General features: G+C 35.2%; 1 protein-coding gene across 11 annotated transcripts in view; it reads left to right on the forward strand.

Annotated features, from left to right (window-relative positions):
- SRSF11 (serine and arginine rich splicing factor 11) overlaps positions 1-22,372 on the forward strand; it is a 44,769-nt gene extending 22,397 nt beyond the window's left edge. For 3 of the 11 annotated variants that reach the window (XM_043575246.1, XM_043575248.1, XM_043575249.1), the window contains exons 3-13: positions 1,052-1,185; positions 4,943-5,052; positions 6,997-7,089; positions 7,819-7,868; positions 9,278-9,405; positions 11,234-11,315; positions 15,112-15,243; positions 17,762-17,851; positions 20,223-20,339; positions 20,735-20,873; positions 20,979-22,372. In XM_043575246.1, the coding sequence (XP_043431181.1) occupies positions 1,052-1,185; positions 4,943-5,052; positions 6,997-7,089; positions 7,819-7,868; positions 9,278-9,405; positions 11,234-11,315; positions 15,112-15,243; positions 17,762-17,851; positions 20,223-20,339; positions 20,735-20,873; positions 20,979-21,176 (1,273 nt within the window). In that variant the 3' untranslated portion in view covers positions 21,177-22,372. The other 8 variants (XM_043575251.1, XM_043575252.1, XM_043575253.1 and 5 more) reach the window with 5 other exon arrangements.
- Positions 22,373-22,575: the final 203 nt, after the last annotated feature.

Below are 22,575 nucleotides of genomic sequence, written 5' to 3' on the forward strand. Positions count from 1 at the left end.
GAAAATCTAATTTACTAGAAAAGTTAGCAGCAAGCCCCATTCTAGTAGCATTCCAATATATTTTAGGATTTACCTTTTCATTATTGAGTCTTAAAATGCAATTGGCTGTTATAATAAAGCAGTCGTGCTTTACTCTGGGTGCATGTTAAAATCGTCACGGAGAATTGAAGAAGGAGGAGGCATTCAGTACTTCAAAGATCTTGATTTAATTTGTGTAGAGTGGGGAACCTGGGTTGTTTTGTTTTGTTGTGTTTTACCCCACTGGTGATTACTACTGCTTTAGGGCATTGGTTCTCAAATAACTTTTGGTGTGGGGTTAAGAGAAAAATCCTCCTCTAATCTTTGTTACCCTGCCATAAGTTGCACTTCACTTGTTACACCTATAAAAACAATTAACTGAGGGAATTTTTGAATATTTGTGTAATACTTGGGGTTGGAGTACTGTAGAAGTGTACACATTTTTTGTGTGTTTTTCTGAAGGTGGTCTGAGTAAGGCAGCCTTAATTATTTATAATGGCTAGGAGTTTTAACATGCTGTAGGTGAAAGAAGACAGCATTTAGTAGTCAGGTCAAGAAACTGCTTGATTGTCTAAAAGATGTACCTTCTTGCAATATTCGTTTATCCCTGAAGTGGAAATTTTTTGTGTTTTTTACTCTGAAAAGTTACCAGTAATGAAAATTTTTCTAAACCAAAAGTAATTATTTTTACCTGTAATTAAAAAGCGGGTGGTATGGTATTAATGGAAAAGAATGTTGACAGTTTTGTGGTCTGCTCAGACTCTTGAGATTATAGTTACAAACTGTTTTTTAACTTGACACACTGTAAATTTAAATAGTGATTGTTTTTCTCTACACGCAATTTGCTAGGAGCTCAGTGGGCGGTACCTTATTTGAAACGTCATTTTCTTTTGAAGTGATTAAATAAAGTAATACATACGGTGGTATGTATTTTTATCTGCCTGTTTTACTTTTGGAATGTTTGTGAGTCATACATTTGTGTTTTAGCTTATATCCTTTTTCTCTTTTTTTATGTTATTTGCTTATTTTTTAGTGATTCACCTTTGCCAGTCTCTTCCCGTGTCTGCTTTGTTAAGTTCCATGATCCGGATTCAGCAGTTGTGGCACAGCATCTGACAAACACTGTATTCGTTGACAGAGCTTTGATAGTCGTACCATATGCAGAAGGTTTGTGCTTTGTTTAACTACCTATGAGGGCATCCTATGATGACCATCTACCTCAGTATAGTCGTAGAGTGAGCGTTAGTAGCATGTTAGAAATTTAAGCTTTTAACATTTTGAAACCCTTGTTATACTGCAGTCTATATTTTTACTTGCAGATTTTTTTAATTCTAAAAATTAGAAATCAGGCCTGTTTTTATAAGATATTTAACTTTTTGCATTCTTTTAAAACATTTTAAGTTCATTAAAACCATATCCCTATTGTAATTCCTTAAGATATATCTACTTAGTTAATGTTGAGTTTTATGAAAAAGTCCTGAAGGTGAATGGTTCACTCCATGCACATTTATGTAGAAACCTTCAAATAAATGCATGATGTTATTTCTGTTTTGAATATGACTAGGTTAGTATTATTTATGTAGTACTTCTTCTCACAGATAACTTAAAAAAAAAATCCCACATTGAATTCCAGTATACCAAGGGTTGCAATGATTTTGGTTTTTATGAAAGTTCAAGATTTCCTATAGCTTAGGTGCCAGCTGGGCACTGGGTGAATTGTTTTTATGCCAGATTTTCTTGTTCATTCTTGCTATATTTTCTAGATATCTCTAAATAATAAATTCTTCTCTCTGTTATTTGTGTGTGTGATTTTTGTAGTGGAGAAGGCAAATGCAAAACTCTTCCAGATGACTGAAAAACAGTGGGTCCTCTGCAGCTACAGGGGATTCTAGACATTAACTAAAGGCCAGCAAGCACTCAAGTCCCCCAAGTGTTTTCCTGGTGTAACCATTTGTTAACTACATTTTCTCTCTTTTTACATTTTAGGCTGTTAACGTAATTTGACAGAAAAATAATGAGCAGGGTTTTTGGATCTAAAAAAGCCACTGTGACAAGACAGCACTATTTTAATTCCATTTTGTAAAATTTTCTGAGACCTTTTATAATTAGTTTGTTCCCAATGTACTGCTACTTTATTTGCTTTTTGTTACTATAAATTTTGATCAAAGAAATCACTGAACTATGATAAAATTACTGGATTTTAGGCTAATAATTTAACATATATACTGACCAGAATTTAAATGCTTTCCCCTTAATGAACTGGTCAGTGGAAGCAGAATCTTGATATTGTTAACTTTAGATGCTATCTTAGATCTTGAATACCAGTGTGAACATTTACACCATACCTTGTAAAAGTTGTGAACTGTCTAGTCCTTAAAATTTAGAAGAATTGCCTTTGTGGTTTTCTGAAGAAATTAAATTGCATTCTTAGATGGATTAAGGCATGTTATATAATAATAGTACATCTATCTCCATGATATTAAAGTGTGTGAACCCTATTTTAAGGTTTTAAATTATATATGTGCTGATAAACGTTTGAGTTTAGTGTGTTTTGATTAAGCAATTTCTCTTATATCGGTGTGCCTGTTGTAGGGTAAGACTTAACACCAAGAGAAAATTTCCAGAATTCAGATTTAGGATAAGTAAAATGCAGTTTTTGAAACAAGGTTCAAATCATGTGAGTAATGTGCAAAACTATAGTTAGGCTTTAAATTTAAAGAATTCTTATTGTCTAAGTATCATAGTTCCCAAGTCCTGAACATAATACAGTATATCATATAACTGGCTTTCTTAAATATTGTTAGGCCATAGTAAACTTTCTAGTATCTGTTATGAAAATGAAATGTTTAGGAGTGTATATAGAATTACAGAAGTATTTAGTTCCAGTATCTGTTTTTGGTGTATTTAATTCTTGGTATGATATGCTGTATTAATGTTGCCACCGTTAAATAACTGATGTACTCAATCCCTTTGTCACCATTCACCCTAGTTTTAGCTCTTACACTTTGGTGTTGGCTCTTGGTCAGTGTTTTAAAAACAATAGACACAAAGTCTACGGTAAGGAATAGTCTTAATTGGTAAAAACTGAGATAGCTGGATATGGAAGGAACTCTTAATAGTAATGGATTTGGGGGTTATTTAGGTTCCTTGGTTAATGTTTGTTTCTTTTGTCTGTTTCTTTTTCTTTCATTTCTACACATTCATGCAGTATTTCATGGTTCTATCAAAGCAGCAGTAAAAAAAATACTCTTGACGCATGAAAATTAACTGGTGAGGGGCCTCATTGCTATTTTTAAATTGTAGTTTTATTTTTAAATAGTCTTTTTTAAATCAGAGGATCAGATGCATGACTTTTTTTTTAATGGATGCAGATCTTCTATCAGGTGTCTCACAATATATTCAAGAGGATGTTAGTTTGCCAGAAATATGTTGCAAATGCACTAATTTGAGTAAGATGTTGATACTTAATATTATCCTCTTGAGACATAATTTTGCATGCAAAATTATCCCATAATCTTTGTAGGTTTGTTAATATTGATGCATTAATGCCCTATATCTAAATGATCTTCTCCCCCCACCCCTCCATAACTCTTGGTATCTAAATTGATGACAGCTCTGACACAAGCAAGATAACAGTGCTGTGTAGTATACATTTGTTTATATTATCGGCACTTCTCAGTATAGGTGGAAGGAACCATTACCTTTATTTAACAGTGGTTTTTCTTTTTTGTTGTTGTGTTTTACAGTTCTTTTCCCTGGTTCAGCCTGAACTATATACCAGGCCCTGCTGAAAATACCACCCAACAGTTTTCTTCTGCAGCTTATCCAGTTTCTCTTAAGTGCCCTGTACATATTGTATGTTTTATGATGAGATGCAGTTTCTTAATATGTATTACAGAAATACTACTGGTATTTGCAAATATGTAGTTTAATTGTATTATTGAACTCTCATTTTGGGGGCTTGGGCACATTAACAGATTAATCCATCTGTATAGGGCTTTTGCTGTTGGATAGAATTTAAATTGTCTACATAAATATTTGTCTTAGGACCCTTAGATTTTATCTGAATACACAGATTAGGCTTTAAAAACAGACATACATGTTGTTTTTGGCTTTAGGAGTTTGGCTAAGTTAGCTTTTGAACTGACACTCATGTAGCAGCATTTTTGGTATGGTTAGCATGGCACATGTTGGAACATAAAGCATTTTACTATACAGGTAAGGAATGTGCCATGTTGTTTTACCTATTCTCTCTCTTTCTTACTCACTTTCACACACATCCTGTGTGTATTCAGAGACCTTCAGAAACATTCATATTCATTTTCATGAGTCAGCAAAAGCCCTACGCTTGATTCCAACAGAATATTTCCTTTACATACTTTTCTTCTCTTAATTTTTACAAAATTTGTATGGTAGGTGTAAAAGAAAATCATAGTAACTGTACCATATTATTAACCCCTAAATCAAACTTTTTTTGTCTTGTGTATCTTGATTTTTCTGTGTGCTTTATAGTGAAGCAGCCGACACGAGTCGTTGTTCATAAAACAGCTTTTGAAAGTTGAGAGCACACCCCTGGAGAACCGACTGTGCTTGCTTACGTTTGGTTCATGACTTAAAAATCGAGTACAGGTGATGAAATCTTGGCAGTGTTAACAAAAAAGTAGTGTGTATTGTGCTATTTTTTTTTTACTCTAGAAACTTAACCATTTGTAGAGAAAAAGGAAACAAATTTTCACACATTGAAGTTTCATTCTGACATAAAATTAATGATAAATAATCATAGAAGTCAAGCTTTATATTTTAGCGAACATAAGTACTTTTCAACAAACTCAGGTGGTGTATCAGGGAGACATTTTCTGGGTGTTTTTGTGTGTTTTCTGTCTTGCAAAAGAGTGTGTTCTAATGCAAGGATGTTTCTCTGCAGGAGTTATTCCTGATGAGACTAAGGCTTTGTCTCTGTTGGCACCAGCTAATGCAGTGGCAGGTCTTCTGCCTGGTGGTGGACTCCTGCCTACCCCTAACCCACTTACCCAGGTACTAGTTTCATTGAATTCTTAAAGGATAGAAAGGAACACAGAATTGTGGATAAACCTAATCGTATTTGAGCTTTTTAAGTGCTGTTACGATCAGTGTACAGTATTGTAAAGCCTATAATGTAATCGTAGATACTAGGGAGAACATCTTGAAAATTTACATTTTAAGAACATTCTGAAAATCACAAATCTGTTATATTTGGTTTTGCCACTCTCAGAATAACTCATAAGGAACAATTGGGGGTGGGGGGGGAACCTCATGAGGCATAAGACTTCTGTTGAACATGCTATTAAAAATAGTATGTTCATTTGGACCCAGAAGGAAAGGTGAAATTCAGACTATTTTTTTCTTTCTCAGTGCCCTTTTGATCTTTTACTCTTATGGGGTTTGAATTAAGTACATGGCTTGAAATAAAGATGAATTCTTGATGGAGATTTTTAACATGGGGAAGATGAAATAAAGTTGGAGAAAATTTTTGGTAGGTAATGTTTCTCATCGTGATTGGATACTGTAAGAAGTATCTCATTTTAGGACTGAAAGCACTTCAAATTGCATGTGTTCTTATTCAGAGATTATAACTGGTCAGTGAGTGGTTTCACAGGTAATAGTGAACAGCGAGCTTCAACTAGAATTTTATAAATAATAGCATTTTTTCTGTTATTTTACCTGTCTAAAGAGTTCAGTTGACTATTAAGTGACTGGTATGGTACCAGAAAAGGATGACATTAGGAATTCCCATCTTTTTGAGTATGACGTCGTCACTTAGCTCCTAATTTTTTACTTACAAAATGAGGATCTGGGTAACTTGTAGGTAGATACCATCAATATATAAAATTAGGTAATTACTAAGGCAGATATTTTTATAGTAATAGTAGCTATATTTTAACTGTTCTCTATAAACAGTTAAAGTACAGACAGTTTGGTACCTTTTATTTATTAAATATTACTAGAAGCTAGGAGAGCTTTTTGCACAGTTCTTACAAAGAAAGTCATACTGCCTGTAGAGCTACAGGACTTTGCGTGGTTTGCATCTATTATTGATTAGAATCATGTCAGGCAAGAGAGAAAAGCACATAGTAATTTGAATAGGAGAAGTTTAAAGAGTTACTAGTAACAGGAGATTACTTAGTGCAACCCCAATGAATACAGTAACCACAGGTTTAAGAAGCAACTGTTACTCACTTCTAGAGCTGAGGAAGAAAGAACGCAAACACATTAGATGAGGGTATTCTTCTTCTCTCAAGGCTAAGTTTCACACCTCCTTCAGAAAGGATGCATAACACAGAAATTCTCTGGGGTGCCCACAGAACTTACAAGAAGGTGCCCAAGAAGATGGCACCAAAACTCACTAAAAAGATGAAAACCAACCACGGGGCATCCCCCTGCAGTAACAATCAGAAAGGGGACATAGGAACTAGGAAGAGAAACCCCTTCCACAGTGTCTTTCTAGGTCCCCCTACAGGTAAAGCTTAACATCCATCATGCCAGATGTCAAGAGAGAAATATTTATAAGGGTGCTACTTCCATTATCACAAAACAGGGCAAGGACAGTGGATTTGGAGCTGAGAAGCAGTAAATATTTAGAATTGTTAGCACAAGAATATATTACATTTTTTAAAATACTCTTCTAACTTCTGGCCATAGGGATAAATGTGCCGTAATAAGTGAAAATTGAGGCTACTGTATATTGCGGGGGTAGGCAAACTACAGCCTTTGGGCAAGACCCCCATTTTTGTTAATTTTTATTGGAACACAACCATGCCCATTTGTTTAGTATTATCTTTGTTTTGAAGCTACAGTGGCATAGCTGAGTAGTTGCAACAGAGCCCACATAGCTACAGACTTAAATTAGTTACTACATTGTCCTTTAAAAGAGGGGGGAAAAGTTGACCCTTCGCATAAGATACAAAAATTAAATTTTAAATAAAATTTGAAATTTTACAGATTGGCGCTGTTCCACTGGCTGCTTTGGGAGCTCCTACTCTTGATCCTGCCCTTGCTGCACTTGGGCTTCCTGGAGCAAACTTGAACTCGCAGGTACAACTTAAAAGCCTTCAATTTTGAGCTCATTTTTATAATTAAAGAATTTGTTCCACTAACTGTTATGTTTGCGTTTCCAGAACAGGAAAAAACTGATTGCTGTAGTGTAGTATTACTGTCTTTTATATAAACTTGTGAATGAAAGGTTTAAAAGGTTACTGCACTAATAGCCGCTTAACCATTAGACAATTTCTCGTTTTATATAGTTCAGAGTAGTTTCACAAGAAGCCAGTACATCATTATGTTACAGAGTCAGAGTAAATAGTCATGAAAGGATGGGAACATAGATTCATAATTCATGTTCTTGTTATTTAGTCCTTTGGAAAGTTTGTTTTCTCTCACTTTAATTTGGCTAAACTTTTTTCTAAAGTCCTTACATTGTGGAAATCTTGCATTACACTGCCTAAGCACTTGGAGTTCTGTTTTACATTTTTCTTTGAAATGTTACCTCCTCAGAAAGTCTTAAAATAAGCAGGAAGTAATGTTTTATAAAACCTAGACTGTTCAGCATTATGATATTCATATTTACCTTGGTAAAGCAGCTCAACTTAATGTGACATGTTTCACTGACATTATATTTCTGTTGGTTACCATTGATTGTGCCTAAAATAATGTTACTTTTTGGAGGTTGGCCAGAGCATCCTAAGACATTCAACATGCTGGGAAAAAAAAAAAAAGCAATGACTTATTTTATGTATTCTCACTGTTGTATTTTTGTTTTTGCAGTCTCTTGCTGCAGATCAGTTGCTGAAGCTTATGAGTACTGTTGATCCCAAGTAAGGATTTTTGTCTGTATTTCCAGTGGTGATAATGTATATAGTATGTGAATGTCTGGAGAAGTTACTTTTTGATAGTTAGAAAGTTATCTCAAGTTGTACAATACATAATTCTGTTTTCTAGAAACAAGGAGAAAAATTCAGAAGTAAGCCCATCTGTAAAGGGTTTTGTGTTCATATAATTTGAGTCTTTCTGAACAATTGTAAATACTTTCTGCCAGGATGACCAGAAAAGAGCTACATGTTACCTTTAGTTAATTATTTTGAAAGATGTATACTGAGTACCTGCTGTAAGTCTGTAACTTCATAGCATTTATACTGTAGTCAGAAAGGGAGACATTTAAATATAGTAAGAGTATGTGCATCCAACAAGAGGAAGTACACAGGTGCTGTGGGGACTTATTACAAGGAGAACTTCATATTAAGATCAGAGAGGCTGAGCCTGGGGCATGAATAGTAGATAGGGAGACAGCAGTGAAGGAAACAGTATCCCAGAGCAGAAGAGTAGTGAATGTCACATAATGCCAACATCTTTTCTTAGGTGCTTTGCAAGTTATCTTTGTGCTATAAGTGTACATTCTCTAGTTGATATGTGGCAAAGTCCTGAGGTATTTTAATAGATAATTTCTCATGTTAAATTGAACTTAATGCTTTTCCTACTTAGTGCATTTTCACTATCAGCAAGTGGGAGAGCATGGAGTGAGGGAGAACAGAATCATTTGACTAGGGTAGTTGCCTTTTTTCTTAAAACTTATTAGATAAAATCTTAGCATGTACCTACCACCCAGCTTATAACCAGTACTGTTGAAATTTCTTGTGTACCCATTCTTGTTTACATTTCCCTCTCTCCACAAATAATTACTACTGTCCTACATTTGTTTCTAATTTTTTTTTTTCTCACGTGTGTGTAAATCCTTGAGGTCCATCTTTCCGGTCAGCAATTCCATGAGTAACTTTGGTGTGCCATTGGCCTCTGCCTCATTTTCTGTCTATCCTCAACCTTACAAGTAATGCTCTTCCCCAGCAAAATTTTGCTGCTGTAGAAAGTTTTTAAATCATGAAAAATCGAAATCTTAATCTACAATCAAAAATCTACAGCATCTGCGTATTCCCATGTACTAGCATTTCTCAACATGTGCTATGGAAAGTTAATGGGTGTTCAGCAAAATTAAGCAGGTATTTTTTTCTTATTCCAGAGGTCTCTGAATCTTTAAAATGCAGATGCCATTGTCAGTATTGAAAAGGATACTATATTGTACGTGGTTTTACCAAAATTATTATGAAATTCTCTCCTCTTTTTCAAGTAGTATTTTCCTAGAATGATGATATATAAAACATTTGTACATTTATTTGAAATACTGTTATGCATTTTAAAATCCTTCAGATCTCATTTCTTGGTTCTGTTTCAGGTTGAATCATGTAGCTGCTGGTCTTGTTTCACCAAGTCTGAAATCAGATACCTCTAGTAAAGAAATAGAGGAAGCCATGAAGAGAGTACGAGAAGCACAGTCCCTAATATCTGCTGCTATAGAACCAGGTAAAGTATTGTAGGCATTTGTGTTGAAAATATATGATTGTTTGTGAAAATGATTCTTGCATAAGCTTGGAAATTTATTGAGTAATACTATAGTCATTTTTTTTTTTTTTTTTAATTTTTCAAATTCTGATGAAAGATCATGTAGTGGAGTGATCCTAGGCAAGGGGAAAGGGACGTGTCACCTTGACATATTTGAGAATACCTGGGGATACCTAATTGTCATGCTGGTGGGTAGAGGGTCAGATTGTTACTAAACATCCTACAATCCTACATCCTGCCGGACAGGCACCATACCCCATCCCTCAAAGAATGATGCATTCTGAAATAATAGTGCCTAGATTTATGTTTGCCTGTGTTGGGATAGCCCAGTTGATTTTAGTCTTTAATTTGACCAAAAGAACCTACTAAAGATGCTTCTATTGTGACATTTGTTTAAAGAAAAGCAAATACCTAAAAATAGTACCTTATTCTTTGCAGATTGTCTTTTTGAGATGAAATGAATGGTTATCGTATTGTCTATCTATATAGACTGGATGTTTGGTCCCCCCTTTAAGTAACGATTTTTTTCCCCCCCGTTAAGTAGCGATTTATTCATTTTTCACTCTTCTTAATGGAAGGTTTTACATGTGTACGGGATTAGGAAAATAGTTATAAGTATAATGTTGGGTAAATTAATACCAAGTGCTTTATGTCAGTTATTTAATCAACAGACTGTTAATTAATCCAAGGCCACAAGGCAAGCTGTAGACATAACTGGATCTATGACTACAAAGCTAGAATACCATGCTGTAACTTTCTGTGTTATTGAAAATTAGTAACTAGAATTACTAAAAATAGTTTACTTATGAATCCCCCCCAAGAATTTTGTTATTAATATTGACATTTGCAGTAAATTGAATTCTATTAATGAAATGGTCTAAGTGTGAAAGAAGTCTTCAATCTCACTTTCATACAAACCATGTATGAAGAATGCAATAGCTTTATTTCTCTTAAGTCCCAAGTTAAAGGAATTGCTTATGTGTACTATTTAAAATCGAGGAAATGGGAGTCAAATCATTCTAGATCTGTCTCCTACACTTACACAGTTGAAAATTGGTGGCAAAGAGGAGGGATCAAACAGATTAAGACAGCTTGCTTACTAAAACCCAGTTCTATCTTGGAGTGTAGTGAGAACAGTGGACGATTCATGACTTTTTGGAATCAAAGGCCAAATATTGAACCTGTTTATCAACCACTAACATAACTGTATAGGAATTTGTTTAGCAGAGGAGCTTAGGCCTAAGTGGTAAAGAAAGAAGGAATATCTTAATGGACTAAGAACTAAAAATGTTTCTATTTCTATTATAAATCTATTAAAAATATGTATCTTGTAGTTAAGTGCTGGTTGGGAGGTGTTGTTAATATATAACACGTGAAAATAATTTCAGTCTGGGTGAATTATGGCTATATTTGGGAAAGTAAACCTAGGAATGGAAAAAGGGACTCCTCATTTAGAGGATGAGAAAGGATCCTCATATAGAGGATTCTCTATAAAGAATAAGAAGGTTTAATCCTTTTCATCAATTGCCTTTTCATCAATTGCTTATGGACATTACATTCACAGCCTTCTCCAAGTCTGGTGAAAATGAAATAGTGAAAGGAACTTTTGGCTAGCCGAAAATCAGAAGCCTAATTTGTATCTACCAAAAGCCTGGATAAAATGATCACATAACATTTAAGGATGATATATGAAATCTGAAAATTAATAAATTCTTAGAATAACTCACGAACGGGAATAATATTCCTATTTGATGATTTCTAAATACAGATTCCTTTTTTTAAAATGTAGATAAGAAAGAAGAAAAACGAAGGCACTCAAGATCAAGATCGCGTTCTAGAAGGAGGAGGACTCCCTCATCTTCTAGGCACAGGTTAGATTGTTTATGGTAGTTCACTGTACCACAGACAAAGATAATTTCTATACCTCACATCCTTCTTCATTTACTACCTTTTAACTTACTTAGCTCTTGGTTAAAGTGTGTTTTAGTAACTTCGCTTTAGTACAGTGTGTGAGTTCACATATGTGTACATGAAGAAAAGGTATGGGCTAAATAGATGATCGGTACTTTAAAACTCCAAAAAATCCAGCGATGGGAGGAAGGTACTGGGATTGGAGCACTGAATAGAGTTAGAACTATGGAAAAAACACTAGACTTGAAACTTTTGGCCTGAATTCTAGTTCTGATTTTTTCACTAGACTCTTAACACTCATAAGTTGGAAGGTCATCACTCAACCTACAGATTGATTACCCATCTAATGCATGAATATTTGCAAATGATTTTCTATTCTTTTGGTAATACCACCATACATCTCGTCTGAAAACCCTTTTAAGAATCTGTCATGTTCACTGTAGTGGGTTCAAGTGTTCCAAAATTTAATTTTCTCTTGAAAGTTCAGATGTTGTCATCAGCGACAAGTTTGTTTTTCGTGAAATGATAGCCTTTGTTCATTTTTTTCAAGAGAATGTCTGCCAGTACCTAGTCTGAACAAACATAGTTTGTCAGACATATTCTTCCAGGTAAAGGTGATAGTTCAGGGGAAAAGCAGTTAGTTACGCTCACAACTCAGTCATGACAGTTTCTTTGATAACAGCCATTGGCCTTTTAATAAGTACGAGAAGTGATTTTTGCGTTCATTGGACAGAACATTGCTTCAGGGACTAGATTTAATATTTAGTACTCAATACTATGTCACTAGTATTCAAGGAGCCACATTTTCTGTGTACCTCCATGTTTTTGCTCATAATGTTCCTTTCTGCCTAATGATCTTTACTACATCTTCACCTGCACCTGAGGAACTCGTTTTTGTTTGTTCAGGATCAGCTAAAATTTTACTCTGGCATGAAATATTGGTCCTACTTATAATCCTCATCTTCCAGGACCATGCTATTCTAGGTTAGTTTACAGTAAAAAGGAGAACCTAAGTTTTTTTTCTTCTGTATATACCAAACTACATAGTAGCGTTCTCAGATTTTAATTTGAATTATTTTAATATGACCAGTGGGAAATATTTACAATGAAACATGTATTTCCTTGAACAGAGTGTTTTTGGACACTTGTAATAAACAACACCTCATAACAGAATTATTATGGGTTGTAGTATCTTAAGCATGTTGATCTGTAAAATGACCAGTTACTTTTAACAAACTTCTAATATGCTGCTATGTATATTTTTCTGATTTCTTTTTTAAGAGCTCATATAAGCTAGTGTGTTAAAGTGGCTCTACAGCACATCACTCTTAAAAAAAAATAGCTGTTTTAGGACCTTAGTAAATTTATGGGTGTGGTACCCCTGCTTATTAGAATTTTTTAAGATATTTTGTATTATTAATCACTTTTGTTTAAAAAGAAGCTAAGAATGTGCTTATGATTTTTTCTACATCTGTAATTTTTCTGTATACATTAAAGGCAGGAAAAAGGAGTTAATAACTCAGTTTAGCTAAATGGTTATCGACCATTAAGTTTTCTGGCTTTAAGTTTTCTTAAAGCCAGAGTCCTCAAAAGGTGAGTAGTGCTTAATTCTAGTAACATCAATTTTTATTTTCCAGAATTTTTTTTTAACCTTCAAGAAGAAAGTGATTATTCTGATATTTTGTATTCCATATCACCCAAAATATACTATTATTTCCCTTTACTGAAGTTAGGCAACATAGTAGTTGTTAAGAGTAGAGTGTTGAATAAGGTAGACATGTATATAGTCTCCATTTTTATTAAGCTTACAGAAAGGTACGTAAGTATTACATGAACATTTCCTAGGCTATAGACATGTATTGAGAAGGATTGTTCATAGTAGTTTCCAAATACAGTAAAAAAAAAAAAAAGTGATTTTTTTTTTTTATCACAATTTTTAATTCCAAAAATTTATTGAATTTGGTAAGACACTAGTGATAGGTTTTGAAACACCAGTTTGACATAATGAGACAAAAGAAGCCATCTTAGCACATTAGTAAGAGGAAAGAAGGCAGTCAGTATTTCTTACATACACCTACACTAAGGCACTGAGCTGAATTTTATTTTTTATATTTTTTAAAATTCTTATCTTTAAGAGAGCACAAGCAGGAAAGGGGCAGAGAGAGACACAGAATCCGAAGCAGGCTCTAGGCTCTGAGCTGTTAGGCAGAGATCCTGACGCGGGGCTTGAACTCACAAGCTGTGAGATCATGAACTGAGCCTAAGTTACAAGCTTAACTGACTGAACCACTCAAGTGCCCATGAATTCCTTTTTTTTTTTTTTTTTTTTTTTTTTTAAGAGAGAGAGCATGTGAGTAGGGGAGGGGGGAGAGAGAGAATCTCAAGCAAGCTCCATGCCAGCACAGAGCCCAACACGGGGCTCAGTCCCACGGCCTTGGGATCATGACCTGAGCCAAAATCAAGAGTTGGACATACCAGGCAACCTGCCCCACCGCAGAGCTGAACTTTTTAATTTCATTTTAAATGACGAGTACTTGTAATATAGGTGCTGTTGTTTTTCCATGTTCAAACAATGGGCTCAGAATGTTTTAGATGTGCTGCCTTATAATTGAGATTTGAACACAAAAATCTTTTTCATTTCTAAAGTGTCTATCCTCTGGACAACTTGAAGAAGTGAATGCAAAAAGTTTAGACTATACTAGAAATTTTCCCTAGAAACAAGTTGAATGGTCCCTATAAGTTAAATGACAAAAGTCTTGGGGCGCCTGGGTGCTTCAGTCGATAAGGATCCAACTCTGGATCTCAGCTCAGGTCTTGATCTCAGGGTTGTGAGTTCAAGCTTCACATTGGGCTCCGTGCTGGGCATGAAGCCTACTTAAAAAAAAAAAAGTCTTAAGCAAATGATACAATTTATTTTTAATTATTTGTAAAAGAGGATAAAATATAAGAAGGAGGATCATTGACAACATCAAAAAGTTAATTGTGCTTAAGTTCTGGAAGAGAAAGTATATAGGATTGGAGGTAAAGGAGGAGAGGACACAGAGAGAAATACTTCTGTTACAGGACTGGAAAGGGGTGATCACTTAGAGATAATGATCATGTTGACGGGAAATGAGAGTCAAAGAGACAGTTTGTGCTGAGTTGCATATTTTTATATAAATCTGCATTGCTCGGATATCTCTTAAGTTGTAAATCAAGTGAAATAATATCTCAGAGAACAATTAGAAATCATAGATGGCAAGAACACGTTAAGTGGATTACATTTAAAAAATGCAAATAAGAATGGTACCTACTCAACAGGCTTATTGTGAGAACGAGTATTTGTAAGGCACATGGTAAGAATATGTAAGTATTTGGTAATAGATACATAGATTTAACCTGCAGTAGTGAGGATTCACGTAAGATACATGATAAAATTCTGTGTAGTTGTGGAAGATGATGCAAATGAATCATAACTTTCTATTTTCCTTCATTGTCTAGCACTGTTTTTAGGCTCAGACTTGTAGGGCATAGGAGGACTATTTTGACAGGTAAGGTGAGAAATTCCAGGTGTTAAAAAAAAAGTATTAATTTCTAGTGTATCAAAGATGTTTTATTTATGGACTAAATGAATAGTATCAGCAACTGACAGAAGATTACCCATACTTATTGATGGTTAACCCATATGTCTGAATCATTTGATGCTAAATGAAACAGTCACAGAGCTAGTCTTTCTACATTTATATATGTGTATTGGCTTTCTTTTTGCATTATTAGGCGATCAAGAAGCAGATCAAGAAGGAGATCACATTCTAAGTCAAGAAGTAGGCGACGATCCAAAAGTCCAAGACGGAGAAGATCTCATTCCAGAGAGAGAGGTAGAAGGTCAAGGAGCACATCAAAAACCAGGTACAGTAGACCAATGACATTGAGTGGGAAGACAAATTTTAGTTTCCAAGACTTAAATACAGTGCTACTTAATGACAAAAGAGGTGGTGAAAGGGGATAGGGCTAGACTCGAGAAGAGACTCTTTAAAGTTTGAGGAGACTGACATTTGTTTTCTTGTGCCCTTTTGCAAACTTGAGGCTTCTCCTTATAGCTGAAAACCTAGATAATAATTTCTTTGTAATAAAATTTCTTAGCTATCCCACTGCCTTCTTTCATTTCCTTCTTTTCACTCAACCCTGCTAAGCATATGGTGCTACCAGCCATTCCTTTGGTCTGCTAAAGAGTTCATGGTAGACAGCCATGCCTTAATTCATCTTTACAAATCTCATTGTCAGCACCTTATAAATATTTTTTAAGAACTGCTGAACCATACTTAGAGTGTCTCATCCCAAGATTTGGAACCAGCAGAAGGCTAAAGTTGAAGGATTCATTAAACATCCTACCTTAACATTTTATTTGGACTTAAACAAGCATCCATTCAGTAGTCTTTTTCATTTAGGGCCAGACCCTTTTAAGTTAATATGTAGTCCTGAGTAACATCTACCAAATCATTGGTTTTGTTTTTTCATTTCAGCCACCTTTAAGGTGACAAGAGAACTATCACATTTTAAAAGTGACTAAATTTTTTCTTCTCAAATTTTAGTTGTCACATAGTTTCACAATGTTTTTTTAGCAACTTTTCTTACCACTTTCTATAATATTTGCCTAAATTTTTAGAAGCAGACCTTTTATTTATTTTAGACTGTTATCCATTTGTATAATTATGTAATTACGATAATAAAGACAACTGGTATCCAGAAGAATTTATTTTTGGTGAGCATATAACTCAACTGGGAAAGGAGGCTTTGTTACTATATTTTACAGAGTGAGTCATCTTAATGCAGTCAATCAAACAAACTTGTGTAATGAAACCTTTATTATACAAAGAGGAATTGGGCATTCTTTTCCTCAAGGAACTTTTCTTATATAGGAGAGATTAATGTGATTACCAAGGAAGTATCATTGTTAGTTGTGTTAGAAGAGACTTGAGAAGTGACTGAGTATTGAATTCTGATAGATTTGACGGGCACCTGGGTGGCTCAGTCAGTTGGGCATCTAACTCTTGATTTAGGCTCAGATCATGATCCCAGGGTTGTGGGATCGAGTCCTATGTCACGGTCTACACTGAATGTAGAGCTTGGTTAGGATTCTCTCACTCCTTCTGCCTATTTCCCACGTTCTTATGCTCTCTTTCTCTCTCTCTCTCTCTCTCTCTCTCTCTCTCTCTCTCTCTCTCTCTCAGATTAAAAAAAAATCTGAAAGATTTGACTGGATTTAAGAACATGGTTTCAGGTGTAGAACGTAGTTTACAAAGTTAGCATACATTCTTAGGAAAACAAGTATTTTGGTGTAGGGGAACTAGGAAATGAGGTCGGAAAAGTGTAAGGAGACAGGTGACACACGGAAGGCTGTGTTATTCACACTTAGACATACCTGATCCAGGAGGCAGTGTTTCCAGATGGAAAAGTTAATGGAATCAGGAGCTATTATTTTCAGATTTGTACTTTGAAAAGATTTCTGATAAAGGATCAGCTTGTGGAAACATGACTGGGTCTCCTTAAGGGACTGTTAGAGTAATTGGAAATTAGATGGTAAAGACTTGAATGAAAAGAGGAGGTAACTCAAGGAAGCAGGGTGACCAGAGAAGGAAAGGAGTGAAATAGAAACTGTAGCATAGGGCAATTAGCTTAGTGGGGGGGGGGGGGGGGGGGGGGGGGGGGGGGAGAGATACTTTAATGTCTAAAATTATAGAATAGTTGAGGATGGGTATGTGTACGTTTATGGGGTTAAAGGACTTCTCATTCAACAAAGACATTGGTTACCTTTTGCCCAGAGTCTTGGAGAAGTTGAGGTATGGTTGTAGCAACAGTCCATTATGATGGGAATTATTTTGATAGCACTGAATAGCCCAGAATATGTAGCAGGAAACAAAAGTAGAAGGTTGGCTTGGTCCATGGTGAAATTAACTAACAACATAGAGTATGTGCTTTAGAATATCGGTAATGTTGACGATTAAATCCAGTGGCACATTGTGGGGTTTGGCTTGATAGTAGAGGACATAGAGCCATGGTGGGTTGGGAAACTGGTACTCAGCTGAGAGAAGAGGTTTGAAGAGCCTAGAAGCAGTTATTAAAACTATTGGTGTTTCTTGCCAGAGTATATACCAAGAAATTGGCCATCATCCTTTATTATTTTCTCATCATACAGTCTGTTTTGCTTTGTTGGAGAGTTTTATGTGTAATACCAGGAAAATGGGATTTTTTTAAAATTTATTTCCTACAAATATGCCACTTGAGCTATTATTCCCATACTGTTTCTATAAGAATACCATTCATTTTTCAGGAATGAGATTAGATTTCATTGTGCTTTTTGTAGTGCTATATTAATTTATATTAGCTGACTCTTCTTATGCATTCATAAATTGTGTTCATCTATTAGAGAAAAAAAGAAAGAAGATAAAGAAAAGAAACGTTCCAAAACACCACCAAAAAGTTATAGCACAGCCAGACGTTCCAGAAGTGCAAGCAGGTAAGGTGGCGTTAGGAGTTCTTGGCGCCTTTTAAAACTTTGTTTGCAAGAATAGTAGACTGTGAGCATTAAATGTTTTCTAGTACATCAGTACATACTTCAGCGTTGAAGTTTTTTTAAGGCAATTTTGAAGAGTAACCTAAAGTTCTGTTTACGTTTTATGGTGTTACATTTGAAATGACATGAAATTCAGTTATAAAGGTCAGTTTTTATGTTTGCTGTATACATTTCACATCCTGATTTGGTTTGCTTGTGTTCTTTTCCTAACAGTTAAGTTTTAATGTTAATGTATGCTGAATTGCTACATTAAGTTCATTTTATTACAGTAAGTCATACTTAAAATATCCACATACATAGTGGTTTATTGATAAAATGAGAGGCCATATGATTTGTTCAGAAATCATAGAAAGGATGTACAGAAATACATGTGCAGAATCATAGAAAGTCAAATAACCAAATTTAAATTTGGCAAAGGATCTGAAGTGACAATTCTCCAAAGAAGGTAAGCAGGTGTCCAATAAGTGCATAAAAAGATGTTCAACATGAGTCATCAAGGAAATGCAAACTAAAAACACTTCACACCCACTAGGATAGTCATATTTTAAAAACCAGATGGTAACCAGTGGTTGGTGAGGATGTGGAGAAACTGGAACTCTGAACATTGATGATATGAATGTAAAATGCATATGGGTGGTTCAGTTGGTTGAGCTTCTGACTTCAGCTCAGGTCATGATCTCACAGTTCATGAGTTCAAGTTCATGAGCCCACATCAGGCTCGCTGCTGTCAGCCTGTCAGCGCAGAGCCTGCTTCAGATCCTCCATCCCCTCTCTGCCCCTCCCCAACTTGTACTCTTCTAAAAATAAATATTTTTAAAATGGGGCAGATACTTTGGAAAACTGGCAATTCCTTCAAAAGTTTGAATTTCTTGACACAGCAGTTTCATTCCTAGGGATGTACCCAAAAGGAATGAAAACCTAATTTCCACACAAAAACTTTTGCATGAATATTTATAATAGCATTGTTCGTAATAAGCCAAAAGTTAACCCCAGTGCCCATTAACTAACATGGGTAAACAAAATGGTATGTTCATACAATGGAATATTATTCAGCAGTAAAAAGAAAATGTACTGATAGATGTTAAATTTTTGTTGCATACATACTATGTGACAAATACAAAACATCTGTTCTGTCTAGGGTATTTGGAGTTTCGATTACACAGAGCGGTAGCAAAAAGAATGAGGTATACAGACTTGACAAGCTTAATAAATATTTGATGAATGAAAAGTTGTGTGTAATGTTTCTGGTGGTAGAGGTCCCAGGGCTGTAAGAGTCAAAAAGCTTTTTTTAAAAAAAGACAACCGAAAATGTGGGATTTTGATTATTTTTTGTGCCTAAATTATTATAACGGTCATCTTATAAGTCTTAAAAATTTTCAGAACAATGGCAGGCAGAATATTTGAAAAGAAAAACCCACAGTTTTAAAGATGAGAAAGGGTATATACATCTTAAAAACAATTGCTCAAAGCAGGGTTGACGGCAACATGATTTGTTGGAATGTGGGGAGTTAGTTTGATCTCTGTTATTACTAACTCTACTCCTTGAATTTTACCTAAAAAAAAAAAAAATTGTCCTAGAGTTTATTAGCAATTGACTTTCATATCACAACATACTTTTATATACCTTTTCTAGCCACTGAATTTAAAACCAGTTTCTGAACATTTACTTCAGACTTTTTCCTCACACATTAGAACTTTTGTCTTTAAGAAAACTTAAGGTTTTCTTGAGGACATTAAAGAAAAAGCACACAGTTTGCAAAAACATTGCAGCTGTTTATTATTCGTTTGATTCTTCAGCTCAAAACAGTATTTGAAAATGGGTCTTTTGGAGGCGCCTGACTGGCTCAGTCTGTGGAGCATGCGACTCTTGAAGTTGGGGCTGTCAGTTTGAACCCCACATTGGGTATAGAGATTGCTACTAAAAATATTTTAAAAAAGAAAAAAAAAAACTAAAAGAAAATAAATGGATTTTTCATTACCAGAAACTTGTAGGAGTTCATAGTGGAGCTCTCTCATGGGCACATCTGCTATGATGTGCCTGCATATTTTTTTTTTTTTATTTTTTTTTTCAACGTTTATTTATTTTTGGGACAGAGAGAGACAGAGCATGAACTGGGGAGGGGCAGAGAGAGAGGGAGACATAGAATCGGAAACAGGCTCCAGGCTCTGAGCCATCAGCCCAGAGCCCGACGCGGGGCTCGAACTCACAGACCGCGAGATCGTGACCTGGCTGAAGTCGGACGCTTAACCGACTGCGCCACCCAGGCGCCCCAATGCCTGCATATTTTAGATAATACTGTATTTTAAAGTCTAGTTTGCACATTTGTGTTTCTAGAGAGAGACGACGACGACGAAGTAGGAGTGGCACAAGGTCTCCTAAAAAGCCTAGGTCACCTAAAAGAAAATTGTCTCGCTCACCATCCCCTAGGAGGTAAGAATATTAGTCATAGGGATCTGTACTTCTCTATATTTCAGAAACTGTTTTTATTTTTACAATTCTAGACTTTTCCTTCCTTTTCAGGAATTAAAGTGCTTAAGAACATGCTGATGTATTCATTCCCTCCATGCTTGAGACTGTGTTCTAATAAACAGTGTTTGTGAGTGAGCGTTTAGACCTGTAACCCGCTTCCAGTCCTCTTGCCTGTATTAGTTGTGCACAGCTTGTATCCGGTATTTTGAAATTGGATCTTTGTTCTTCGTGTCGTATGAATTTGGGTCAGGCTCACCATCTGAAGAAGTTTAAACTTACTGCTACACTTAAGGGTGAAACTTCTTGAGTGGTTCCTTTAAAGGATCTTTTTTGAGAATTTTTTACTGTCGTCCTAGACATAAAAAGGAGAAGAAGAAAGATAAAGACAAAGAAAGAAGCAGAGATGAAAGAGAACGTTCAACAAGCAAGAAGAAGAAAAGTAAAGATAAGGAAAAGGATCGGGAAAGAAAATCAGAGAGTGATAAAGATGTGAAAGTATGTTTCCAAACTAATTTACTTTGATACTTAGGGTAGTGCTGGTAATTTTAAGAAGTGTTTTTTCTGTGAAGACGTTTACTTTTTTTATTCTCCTTGGCAAAGCAGGTTACACGGGATTACGATGAAGAGGAACAAGGGTATGACAGCGAGAAAGAGAAAAAAGAGGAGAAGAAGCCAACAGAACCAAGTTCCCCTAAAACAAAAGAATGTTCTGTGGAAAAGGGAACTGGTGATTCACTAAGAGAATCCAAAGTGAATGGGGATGATCATCATGAAGAAGACATGGATATGAGTGACTGAATATTGCCTCCATGGGAATCCAACTGTATACATGCATCAGTGTCATTCCTTTGTGTGATTTCTTAATGCTGTATTTGTTCATCTCAAACCTAGATGTATACAGCTCTGAGTTATAAATGGTTATAAAGCTCCTGATATTGATATTAGTTATTTACATCCAAAAGCTTTTAGAAAATGACACATGAGTAACCAATTCTTGACATGGTGAAATCCGATTGAGTATCCAAGCAGTTTTACTATTCTGGTGCTGCTTCATAACAAAAATGAAAAGCTGCATGCATCTACAGCAGGCATGGATTGTTTATGTTGTATGATCTCCTTTATTATAAGTAAGTTCACTTATAGTATTTCTAGAATTTGATTCATTGCCGTAATAGAGCCATGTAGGGAATGCACTGATTGCATGTTATTGTGGCAGGAATATCCTAAATGTCATTAAAATCCTCCAACATGATGGATCTACTTATGGTCTTGTTTGTTGACATGACAAATTAACATTCTTACAGTTACACCTGAAAATGAACATTTGAAATAGATAATCCTTTAAGCCTTGCGGCTAAATTTTTGTGGCTTTTGTTTAACTTTGAAAGGTTATATATGCACTAACCTTTTTTGATGGCTGATTAGGCTTTAATGACAGAAACAAGATTTCAAATGAAACTGTCTTTGGCAGTGAGTAAATAGCATATTTTGAAGTAGAGTTGTATACTTTTTCATAAGGTGTTTGGGAATTTTTTTTTCCTGAAATAATTTATTCCACGTCTACATCAGTGAAAGCTTCTGCCTATCCTGAGTCCATCTGTAAGAGAAAAGTTCTCTCTTGTCCTGATTTTCACTTTTCCACTCTTTCATTAATTTGTTTTAATCTCAGTGTTGGAAAAAGAGGGTAGTGCATTTTAAATTGACCTTCATATGCTTTTAAAATAAGACAAATCTACTTGATAATGTACTTTTTATTTGATCTCAAGTTGTATAAAACCAATAAATTTGTGTTACTGTTACTGCAGTAGTAATCTTATGCACACAGTGATTCCATGTTAAATGCAAAGTAGTTAGGCAACTGTTTTCTTAGTTACAGGAGTTTCAAGCTTCACTTTTGTGCAGTAAAAACAAAAGTAGGCTACAGTCTGTGCCATGTTGATGTACAGTTTCTGAAATTGTTTTACAAGACTTTGATAATAAAACCCTTAAACTCATGTTCATGTTCCTGTAAAACTGTATTTGTATTTATTTACACTGTTGAATGTATGACATTTACCTCATTCATTTTACAAATCAAGTTCTTTCCCCTTTCAGTCCACATATTGAAATACAGTAATGAGATGAAATCCGTCAGTGTAGCGATTAGTTGCCATCAGAATTGTCAAAGTTGGTTTTATTTCTATCTAAACCAGTCTTA

Source organism: Prionailurus bengalensis, chromosome C1 (genome assembly GCF_016509475.1).
Source record: "Prionailurus bengalensis isolate Pbe53 chromosome C1, Fcat_Pben_1.1_paternal_pri, whole genome shotgun sequence".
Classification (NCBI taxonomy): domain Eukaryota; kingdom Metazoa; phylum Chordata; class Mammalia; order Carnivora; family Felidae; genus Prionailurus; species Prionailurus bengalensis.